The following is a 12,370-nucleotide window of genomic DNA, read 5'->3' as shown; positions in this document are numbered from 1 at the left end:
ATTTCTTCCCTCCTCGACTTTGACTGATCCTGTCCCCCCCCCCCCCCCCCCCCGAACAGAGAGAAAATCTGCTTCCATCACATCTGTATGATTCTCACGATCTGCAGGCACCAAACCCTGACCGCTAGAGTCTATCTTGTCGCATCTAGTTACTCCGATTGTTTCCCGTACCTGTTCTGATAGAGGAGTCGCCGGGCCTTTTCCCCGAGCCTCTGCCGGCCACTCTCTTGTTGCGCTGCCCTCAGGTGTTCCCTCCCTTCCCCATTCGCCATTTCTCCTTCTTTCTTTCGTCCCCTCACCACTTGAAAATCGCTGCTGGCTCATCCTACACCTGAGACCTCCTTCAGCCCTAAGCCACAATCCGAATTGTGGTTTACCATCATTCTCATCTTCTTGATGTTCTCCTCTATTCACATTACAACCCTGTTCTCCATGGAGTATCCACCCACATTGGTAACATATTTTTGGTAACATTTCGTATTTGAAATGAACCCAGTGTTTTGCACCTTCTACATTTATAAAACGACCCCTTGCTATCGGTTTTCTGAGCGAACCTCCACTTTAACCCGTAAGAAATTCTCCCATCCGGTGCCATCTTCCTCCACATCAACTTCCATTACTTTTCCCACAGAACTCCCTATTTGGTTGCCCCACTCCTCCGACATACATCCCAGAGGTAAATTGTGTATTTGTATCCAGAAAACTTCATGTTCAAACACTATGTTCCCGGGTCTCATGACTCCCTCGTAGAGCCTAAGTAGAAACATGGAATTATCAAAAAACCATGGTTTGCCTTCCAAAATTCTATATAAGTCTGCATGTGTCCCAAAGGTAATGACATATGTGTTTTTACCGACTTCCTGGAAAGAAGCCTTTTTGCTTATCTTCCATATCTTCGCCATCGTGTTACCAATCGATTCCTTACTAACCACTCGGTCGGTACAAACCCTTCCAATCAGACTCTTCTCTCCTTTCCTATGTATACCTTCATTCCCACCCTCATCCACTTCCAACATCACCTCCTCCTCCTCCGTAAGTTTTAGATTCCTCCATAGCTCCTCTATGCCTTCAGTTCTGGGATTCTCACCCCCATTCATGACTGTACTTTTTTTAAAATTGTTCCGAAAAACCGACTAAGGAAGAGCTGAAAAAACTGGGTAACTTCACCTCTATTTTCGCTCGGAAGCTAACCTAGAGAGAAGACTCACTCACGGCCGAGTGATATTAGCTCCTCTTTGTGCGCATAAGAATTCTCATGTATTTTTAAATATTTTATTTCTAAATATTACTCAAATATAAAATATTTTTTATTTAAAAATCTTTAATTTTTTTCGTCTATTTATTACTTAATCAATACAATTTTATCAATATTTTAAACAAAATATAATAAATATGAATACAACCTTTTTGGATTTCAAACAAAAAATAATATTAAAAGATTATATTTAAATAATATTATAACTTTAAAATATTTTTATTCAATTTTTTCTCTCTTATTTTTAAAAATCTAATAAAATACTTTAACTCAAATAATTTAATTACTATTTACAAACTATTTTACATGTATTTTGTTATATTTTAATGGTCCAATTAACCATGAATCCTAAGTTTAGCATTATTATTATTTTGAATTTTGTTTTTCTTTTCTCTGACTAGTACCATTGAACTGACTTTTCAGACAGCTTATGTAGCCAACTTTCATGGAAATTCTGATAAGCATAGTCTTATAAATTTGATCACGGGCTGGATAGTTGCGGCAAAGATTTTTCCACACTAAAGAAAAAAACTAGTCTGGAGAGCTTTTTTTTTTTTCCACACTAAAAGACTTGGCTTTTACAAATTCATTTCAAAGCCTTTTTTTTTTTTTTTTTTTGGTTTCTTTCCAGTATCTGAGAACTTTCTTTCATACTAACTTCGGCCTTCATGACAACTTCCTTCCAGCTTTGAATTATCTCAAGTACGTACAATATAAAATCGATCAAGGCCTTGGCCTTAATAATTGATCGATCATAATCATCATAGAAAGAGATCGATCTTGATCATGGAATTGCAAATGGTACTGTTTCGGATGCTTGTGTTAGTCATGATGTGCTCAGTACTCAATGCATTCACGCGAGCATCGAACGTAATAAACCGTTCATGTCAAGAATACTGTGGGAATGTAAGCATTCCATACCCTTTTGGAATCGGAAATGGTTGTTACGTCATAGATTGGTTTGAGATAGTCTGCAGATCATTGAATGACTCCTACGATCTGGGATTTTCAAAGCCCTATTTGAAGAGGTTGAATTACCTGGAGGTGCTGGAGATTGACGTAGATGGAGCCGAAGTTCGAGTCCGCTATCCCATATTTTCGAGCTGTAACAATGTCACGAATAGCACAAAGACGCTGGAGTTTGAGAAAAGTCCTTTCGGCTTCTCCGAGTACTACAACAACTTCGTTGCAATGGGTTGCAACAACTCTGCCTCCATGTGGTCCATTTTTCCCGATGACTCGGTTTCATATGGTGGGTGCAAATCGCCTTGTGACAGAGCTCCATTTACAAATGGAAGTCATTGCAACACCACAAATTGTTGCCAAACTACAATTCCTTCTTATCTCCAAGCATTTTCTACAACTATAGAGCCGAAACTTAGTTCTTCCCCCTATAATGGTAGTAATGAGTGCAAGTATGCATTTTTGGTAGACCAGAATTGGTTTGAGACCAATTTCACAGAGCCGAATCCAAATATGTCTGTTCCAGTAGTATTGGACTGGAGCGTTGAGAATACTACTTTCTATTCTCTTCCCATACAGAAAAACATGACGGCAAGAGAATACAAGAACTCGACCTATTCTTGTCATCTGTTGCAGATGTTGCGAAACTTTACTACCTATCATTGTCATTGCGAGAGTGGCTACAGAGGAAATCCGTATCTTCTTGGAGGATGTGGAGGTAAATTTCTCTTTCGTAACAACCTAATTAATCCATTAATTCTCAAAAGCTTTTGTTTTGGAAGTCAACGTAGAAAGGTGAAAATAAATTTAAAGCATAGTTATTCATTTTACAAATCCTTTTACAATTCTATTCTAAATAAAGAGTAGTTATGAAAAAATAGAAATTAAAACTAAATAATAGAAAACTCATTATTAAAAAAATTAACCTGCATGCATTTTTTATGAAATGATAGTATAAAAATTTGAGAAAAGTTGTGTATGTTATAGAGGTATGTATACATAGTCGTGCATGTTATAATAGTTCTCTTATACAGAAATTATTTAACCATAAAAGGATTATATAAAAGTAAATCTACAAACTGACGTAACTTAATACAGTACGTCAGATTGTAAAGTTATTTTGAATATAAAGTTGATCTAACACATCATGAGAAGTTATGTCAATTTATAGGTTTAATTTTTTTATGCTATAACAGTTCTCTTTCATACATGACCACAACCTTGACCTTTCAACCCATGCAGAGTATCGTCAGCCATCATATATAACTTTACAATCTGACTTATGCCTTTGTTAAAAATCACTTGTACTTATTTTGTGTAAAGATTTTTCAGATCTAATTATTGTAAATTTTTTCGAATTGTTCTCAAAATTTAGAATTTCAAGTAGAAGAGACACATGATGAAGTAGACCCTACTCATCATGTATTTGTTATTTATTTAATATTATGTTAAATATTTATACAAAAATCAATAAATATTACATAATACTCTATTCTATGTATAACTCTCTCTGTTACTTGGACCCCTGATCAAATCTCAAATTACCTATGAAGATTTTTTCCCTTACATGAGTTATATATGGCAGTAGTTGCTTATTTACACACTTGCATGCACATGTTAAGATCAAAACCTGGAGTACTAATCAATCTGTCCAACCATGCATGAGTCTCGCGAAACAATATAATTAAAAATTAATGGCTGCTTTTGGACGAATCTCTCTCTCTCTCTCTCTCTCTCTCTCTCTCTCTCTCTCTCTCTCTCTCTCTCTCTCTCTCTCTCATCATATATATTTTAACAAATTCCATTACAATATTGGCAGATATTAATGAATGTACAGACCATGACTTTAACGTGACTTGTACACTTGATACACGATGTGAAAATACTGAAGGTTCTTACCGTTGTGTCGCTGCTAAGAACACAAAGCTTTCCATAATCATAGGTATGTATTCCTTCTCATTATACATATTAATTGCATGTACATCACCTTTCCCTTTTGTTTTTTGCAAATTCTCTGGAAATTTTCATGCTAATTAATTAGTTGTCCCATGCATGTCTTGATCCAAAGAACAGTTATCGGTTAATCACGTACATTTTGTCAAGTTCAACTTCATTTTCATGCTCCAAGCACACAATAATTAATAGTACCCCTATCTTGTTTCTTTTATATTTTATTTTGGGGCAACAGGAAATTTTAATTAAGGATTATATAAGATATATAGTCAATATCGATGCAGTATATTAAAGTTATATGCAATAGTACCATATCATGCATAGTACTGTAAATAATACTCGATCGATCCATCTTAATCTTGTATTCCTCTTATGGAAAATTAAGCCAAAAACCATTCTCATGTCATTTTATTTGGTTCTTGCTGATTTATTTTTTTTTTTTTTCAGAAAAACTTATGCCAATTTTTTAAAGATCAACTCATAGAATTTAGGTTATTTATGTTAGCTTTGAACCAATATAGGTTACATATTTGTTGTAGAGCAATGTTAGATCCAATTTTATGGTGTGCAAATTTCGCATATTTTATTTTAAAAAAAGTGATATTCACTACTAAAAAGTGAGTTTTTTAATGTGAGTCATATATTTTTTTCTATATTTATTAAATGGAATGCGTGAGATTATGCGCGGGTGTACACACACACACACATATATATATATCATATATTATACAAAACTATTGGATTCGATCTAGTCGTAATCCAACACAAAGAACTTATACCACAGAGTTGATCTTATTGTCTCCAACTATAAGTGCTATCAACTTCTAAATTAAGAAAATTCATTTGCTAGTATTGACTGTCTAAAGAGTAGTCTCAAGTATATATATAATTGGTCTTGAGAATAATATATAGAGTTCTCCAACCTGAAAGTGATATTTTTTTCAATTTAATTTTCATTCTTCCTTTCAAAGTACTTCTAATTCAGTTTTATGTGAACCTGCTTTTGGCACAACATAGTTTGTCTGGCAATATCCTAGCATTCATAGAAATGTCTCTCTAGTCAATATTCCTAATCAGCAATTTTATTATTTTACCATTAGTACTACTGCTAGGAGTAATTAATATCTTTCTATTTCATTGAGTCAAATAGGTGTCAGCACAAGCCTTGGTGTATTATTTCTGATTTTCAGTGGATGGGGGTCATACAAAGTGACAAAGAAAAGGATGAGGATTAGACGCAAGGAGAAGTTCTTCAAACAAAATGGTGGATTACTATTACAACAGCATCTATCTACAAACAATGAAGTTAATATTGAGAACACCAAATTGTTCAATTCAGAGGAATTGGAGAAGGCTACTGATCGTTTTAGTGTGGATAGAATAATTGGACATGGTGGACAAGGCACTGTTTACAAAGGTATGTTGGCAGATGGAAGAATTGTTGCAATAAAAAAATCCATGGTCATAGATGAAGAAAAACTTCAAGCATTCATAAATGAAGTCGTGATTCTTTCACAAATTAATCATAGGAATGTGGTCAAGCTACTTGGTTGTTGTTTAGAGACTAAAGTTCCGCTTCTAGTTTATGAATTCATTCCTAATGGAACTCTTGCCGAATATCTCAATGGAAAAAATGAGGAGTTTTCACCAACATGGGATATGCGTTTACGAATTGCTATTGAAGTTGCAGGCGCTCTTTTCTATTTGCATTCAGCAGCTTCTTTACCCATTTATCATCGCGACATTAAGTCTACAAACATCCTCTTAGATGAGAAGTATCAAGCAAAAGTAGCGGATTTCGGGATTTCAAGATCTGTTGCTATTGGACAAACTCATCTAAGCACACTAGTACAAGGAACTTTTGGATATGTAGACCCTGAGTATTTTCAGTCAGGCCAGTTTACAGATAAGAGTGACGTTTATAGTTTTGGTGTTGTTCTTGCTGAGCTCTTAACCGGAGAAAAAGCGATTTCATCAACAGGAACAAGAGATACCAAAAGTTTAGCTGCATTTTTTGTTAGCTCAATGGAAGGGAACAATTTATTTAACATCCTTGACAATCAAGTTTTGAAGGAAATGGAAAAAGGAAAAATCATTGCAATTGCAAACCTTGCAAAAAGATGCTTGAACTTGAAAGGAAAGAAACGACCTACAATGAGAGAAGTTGCAATGGAATTAGAGGCCAATCAAATGTCACAAAAATTAGCTTCTAACCTTCAGCAGAAATACGGAGAGATTGAAGATGTCAAAACTGAAATATTTGAGCAATATGATGTTGTTTCTATGTCAACAACGTCAAGTATGGATAGTGCCATCGTGACCTCATCTTTCGATACACAACCATTATTCATATCTTCTTAATCATCAAGTGATATTACACCTTGATTTGTGTTGTATTATAAATATTTGTTTAATTTCATCTTGTAAGCTCTATAATTTGCTCTTTAGACAATCTTATGGTAGTATAATGCATAAAAATCCAATTTTCTTTTGGGTTTCATAAGCATCTATTTTTATATATAAATAAAATGGGGCCTCAAGCTACTCTAGGATCTTATCTCTGCTTAGAAAGAAGAAAAAAAATAAAAAGACAAAAACTTATCTTCCATAATATATTACAGTTTGAGTGTTTACTACAGTTTATAATTAAAAAATAGCAAAAGAAAAAATCAACTCCTCTCTATATCCTTTCATAGCCACCTTAAGCTTTTTTCAACTTCTAAATCTTGTTGGATGAAGATTGTTGACTTGCTAAAGGCAACAAAACCCTGGCGTAATAGGCCTCACAAATTTAGACCATTTTCTTCATGCTCAAAGGCTCAAAGAAAGTCTCAAGCTGCTTCATGAACAACCAAGAAAAAAGCTACGTGAACATCTTAGTTTATATAGAAGACCATCATGCACAGGTGACCATTGATCGTATGAATGTTTATCTACTAGCTATTACAAGGTCTATTGCTTAATGTGGTGTGGTGAATTAGATGAGTGGCATTGGGCTTAAAGCATTCTTTCATTTCTTTTTCAGTCTCTCATGGTCAAAATCCTTCAAGAAGCCACAAGTCAGCCAAAAGAGCCAACACCATTATATATTTTCCTCAAAGACTGACATCCACCCAATGGAACTCACCTCTCGAGAATCACATGCGTGCTTTAAATTGAACAAAGACCAAGGTTGTTTGGCCATCTAATCCCCTTGTGAAAGGATATTTGGAACAAATTAAATCCACAAAAATCATCAAAAAACATTGATGAGAGGAGTGAAGCAACTGACAATTCTTAGCAACTATCTCTCCTTGTTATGGGTACTACGTACCACATGCCATGGACATGATCTTTCTAGTTGCCAACTTAGTTAGCTAAATTTGAAGAACCGGATTAGGAAAAGATGCAAAGAAATCAAACTAAAGATAAATTTTCACAAGTTATAACATAGATTCTTTATTCAATACCATCTGTCTCATAAGTCACTAAGAGAATTGATGTTGCTTTACATGAAGCAATATGTTTTTTTTGCCATTATGAGCAACAAACTATTTCTTAGTCACAAATTTCAATATGCTTTTCTTATGAAAACAAGCTATTCGTGTCTATAACTACAAATACATATAAAGTACAGGGAGCAAGGAATATAAGATTCAGATATAGAAAAGATTCAGAAGAAAAAACCTAGGTCTACAAGATGTTTTGATCTAGTTTAAGAAAGAAATTATAGGTAATCTAACAACAAATTTTTCCCCTCAGTAAATAAATATATTCATACAGTAACCTTGAAGAAACAAAATTAAGATTGAACTTGCCCCATTCAGGAGGGAATGGATCATTAGGCGTCTTGTTGTCTGCAAACTTCTTTCCAAAAATCAATCCAGTTTCCCGAATCTACATAATCAGATGAATAATACATATTAAATCTCTCAAGTTTACACATTAATCAAAAAAATAAAACTCTAGACACAATATGTACCTCCCCAATTATGGGGTCGGCCGGCCAGTGCGTTGTCTTCGAATGCTTTTAAATCATCTTGAAATTTCAGGGAAATGCTCTTTTCTTGATCTGCGGTATTTCCTTCTCTACAAAGAAGTTAGACAGCTTTCACTCAATGATAGTGTTAGGACCCTGTTGTAAATGCTACTGTGAATTGGAATGATGTTGTTGTGACAATGGAATGTAAACAAGAAGTGAAATGGATTACAAATGAATGTTGTATGAAGAAGGAATGGGAATGCTTGGGAAGTGTTTGATAGAAAGCTCCAAAAAGCCACTGATTCAGAGCTACGGGTTCTTCGAGGGACCCAACCTCCATTACAGAAAAGGGCAATAACCAAATATTCTCGAATGAATCTCCCTCCCCACAATCCCTTCTCATATGCTCATGCAAAATAACAAACTATACAAATAAAAGGCTGACACGTATACATCTAGTAACTAACTATTGCAAGGAGACAAAATACAATAATAAGCTGAAATTCTCTCAGGATGCCAAACGGTGCGTATAGCACCGATTATTGAAGCTGTGCACTTAATCTCATTTCTCTAAACGGTGCACTGCATCAGGTTCCTAACAATCTGCTCCCTTGAAAGAACCTTGTCCTCAAGATGTGTGTAAAGGGATAGAAGCTTCCCAACTACTTTCTTCTACCGAAAGACCAACCATTCCATCAATGTAGTTTACCATAATAACGCCTGCATCTCTGAAAATGTCCACCTCAGTGATGGTGGACCCAAGATGGCAAGGTGCTCCCACAAGTTTCAGCTCATCAAGGAGTGCCTTCACAGAATTTTTTATGCAGTTCTAGAATGTCATCAAAAGCTAAAAAACCTTGAGATACAACAGAAGCTAAGAACCGCAATGCATGTGCTAGCTCACCCTAAGTAGCAACCAACGCTTGGTCAGCCTTGTGTTCCATAGCATATAACAAGCTCAACCCCCAAGTCACATTATGTGAAAGTTGCTTTGGGGTAAAATCATCAAGTATACACAATAGCCATTTCTTTTTCAAAAGTGACATGGAGTGGTTGAGAAGCCCCCTGAATCTCGACTCAATCATAGCTTTTCCATTTGGTCTCAAACTTGAACAATAAAATACAGAGAAATCATTAACTTCCAATAGTTTCTCCATGTCGTTCCAATTATAAGGCCTACAGGAAGGCCCTTGCTCAAAAGCCCATCGCGATATACTAAACAATTCCATTGAGCGTGATATTGTTCCTAGCTAGTTCCAGACAATAGAATCTATGGTATTAATCTCTACAACTTGAAGGTAACAACGTAAGGCATCCTCATAATGTGCAGAACCTTGTTGAAGAAAAACAGTGGCAAGGTTCCTCAGTGCCAAATATATGAGCTGCAACAGATGACCATTACTGACACTTTTAACCACTTGCGCATTTGCTAACATCAAACAAGAAGAATCAAAGCGGAAAATCATTGAATGAGCAAATGATAGTCTTTGAGGAAGTTGCCTTTTATTAATGGTCCATGTACTTTTCAGAAAAATTATTTGCACCCCCAACCCACTAATTCTACAAGCCTGCACTTCCACCATGCTTGCTGTGAACCAGAGTATTGTCAGTATCTCCACCATATTTTCACTATCAATCAGAATCTTCAAGGTTACTTTATCACGCACAAGATGATGGCAACACGTTACTATAGCAAGACCTCTTAGGTTTTGATTACCATTGCAGGAATCAACATCATCTGGACTACAATGTTCAGCAAGACAACCTCTTAGACTCAAATCAATGGTAGGCAAGTAAGATCTCAAATAAAGGAACATTGAAACTACCGTAGCTGAAATAAAGGCTCCCCGAGGTGAACTTAGACTTGATTCAATGTCCTCTTCAGAACCTTTGTCTAATTTACCATTAACTGATGAAAATATCTTATCCAAGATTATCAAAAGGTCTTCAACTAAAAATTCTCCCCCAATTAAGAACCCTAACCTTCCCCCCCCCCCAAAATTAGAACCCATTCCAAGTTCATCCACAGTATCCTGGTCATCACAATTTATTTCCACAAGTGTTCTTTCCCTTCCTCTATCAAAAGGCTCACAAACCACTTTAAGTGGCAAATAATCAAGCATAAGGTGCAAAAAATTTCTTAACCCTACAATTCCAAGCAATAATTTTGGTAAAAAGTTTCAGACCATGAATAGCATTCCAAGAACCCCCATATATATGCGAAATCTCAACAAGTCGCACCTGCCTGTCTAAATGAAACAAAAGCTTGACACGCCCAATCTTCCAATCCCAGAGTATATCAGCCTATCATCAGATCCTGAAACCATAATGTCACCATCTGCATTGAAACTTACAGTGTTCACATAGCCTCTGTGCTTTTCCAGCTTTCTATAGATATCAAATCGCCAAACAAGATCCTTGGAGGCACAAGGCGGTGGGTAGAGTTCCTGGTGGAGACCTGGCCGCTTCTGTTGTTCACTTCTTCTTTGGTTTTGAGGGAGAGTACTATGGTTCGGTTAAGGGCTCCCACTTGAAACAGTGGATGAACCTCACTTTTGGAAAAATAGCAGGTGCAAATCCCTAGATTGAAAATCCACAATCGAGCACGAGCAACATGAGTACTTCCAGCAACACTCCCTACAGGAAGATCTCGATGGTAATCTCCATCTCGATGAGCATCACCCTTGGTTTCACACAAAATAATTTCCCTACTAGGAAGAGGCCGCGATGTTCGATCTTCTAAAGTTTGAGAATTTGATTTCGGTTCTGGACTTCTAAGAATAGATGGAAGAGATATTTCTTTTGAAACAGCTTCCGTGGGCATCGCAACAAGCTCCTCCAGCTCTGCTTCCCTTTTCATGCCCTCCTCCGCAGCTTGGTCTTCCCAAACCAAGCACTCTTATGTGGACACCGCCACAGGCTCGTTCACGTCTACTGCACTTTCTATTTCTTCCTGCGCAGTTTGGTCATCATCCATTGTTTTATCTTCTTCAGGCACTATTGATTGTTGTGTTTCTTCAGTTGAATCCGTATCTCCCAAGTTCTCTTCGGTGTCTTCCTTGTCTCGCCATTCCATGAGAGATTCCCTCATTTGATGCTTGAAAACGTTACGATTTTCTTCCACCTTTGTTGCATTTTCTTTGTCCGCGAGAGATTTCTGCATTTTCTTGCAATTATGATGCATTCCATCAAGTATTTTGCTCATATGCTCCAATTTGTCCAGAATTTTTTCTAGCAATAATAATTGTTGTTTATTCAATCATATCATGGCCATGAAGAATTGGTGGCTCTAGATACCAATTGTTAGGACCCTGTTGTAAATGACCATTGTAAATGCTACTGTGAATTGGAATGATGTTGTTGTGACAATGGAATGTAAACAGGAAGTGAAATGGATTACAAATGAATATTGTATGAAGAAGGAACGGGAATGCACGGGAAGTGTTTGATAGAAAGCTCAAAAGAGCCACTGATTTAGAGCTACGGGTTCTTCGAGGGACCCAACCTCCATTACAAAAAAGAGCAATAACCAAAAATTCCCGAATGGATCTCCCTCCCCACAGTCCCTTCTCATATACTCATGCAGAATAACAAACCATACAAATGAAAGGCTGACACGTATACATCTAGTAACTAACTATTACAAGGGATAAAATACAATAATAAGCTGAAATTCTCTCAGGATGCCAAACGGTGTATATAGCACCGATTATTGAAGTTGTGCGTTTAATCTCATTTCTCCAAACGATGTGCTGCATCAGGTTCCTAACAAATAGTCATAATATATAATCTTTGTGTTGATCATGCGGAATATACAGATATATATATTTAGGTATATGTCGTTGCATTTCAGCATGTACAAGATGCAACTCCATCAGGTCCTATTTAGTCCATGTTTGACGATACTACTTCCAATGAAATATGAAGTAAAACTTTGTAGATCTTAATTGCTTCAATTGCAACGATGCAAGATACTGGGTGTCCAAAATAAGTAAAAGAACCTGAAAGAGAAAGCATATACAGTCATATATATTAAATAATCATCAACTTCAGAAACTTACTCAAGAGTGACATTGAATATACCGAGTTTGTTGCTTTGAGAATGTATGACTTCTAATACTTCAGGCCTCCCAATTACAACTCCAATGGGCATATATGCAGAAGAAAGGGCCTGGGAAATTCAATACATAATATTAAAACATGTGCTTTGTACCAGGATTTGAGGATCTATCTCTGAG

At 36.2% G+C, this 12,370-nt stretch overlaps 1 protein-coding gene and 1 long non-coding RNA gene across 2 annotated transcripts; one reads left to right on the top strand and one right to left on the bottom strand.

Moving 5' to 3' along the window:
• Positions 1-1,890: 1,890 nt before the first annotated feature.
• On the top strand, positions 1,891-6,660 carry LOC122307378 (wall-associated receptor kinase-like 10). Its single transcript, XM_043120247.1, has 3 exons — positions 1,891-2,936; positions 4,038-4,160; positions 5,322-6,660. The coding sequence occupies exons 1-3, from the start codon at positions 2,042-2,044 to the stop codon at positions 6,530-6,532; spliced, it is 2,229 nt and encodes a 742-aa protein (XP_042976181.1). The 5' UTR covers positions 1,891-2,041; the 3' UTR covers positions 6,533-6,660.
• A 1,140-nt stretch (positions 6,661-7,800) lies between these two features.
• LOC122307381 lies at positions 7,801-12,127 on the bottom strand. The gene is made up of 2 exons (XR_006241748.1): positions 8,133-12,127; positions 7,801-8,047 (listed from the first exon to the last, which is right to left on the bottom strand). It is a non-coding gene; the product is annotated as an uncharacterized LOC122307381 (long non-coding RNA).
• Positions 12,128-12,370: the final 243 nt, after the last annotated feature.

Source organism: Carya illinoinensis, chromosome 4 (assembly GCF_018687715.1).
Source record: "Carya illinoinensis cultivar Pawnee chromosome 4, C.illinoinensisPawnee_v1, whole genome shotgun sequence".
Classification (NCBI taxonomy): Eukaryota; Viridiplantae; Streptophyta; class Magnoliopsida; order Fagales; family Juglandaceae; genus Carya; species Carya illinoinensis.
The sequence above is the reverse complement of the archived record's forward strand: the minus strand, read 5'-3'. Positions and strand labels throughout refer to the sequence as shown.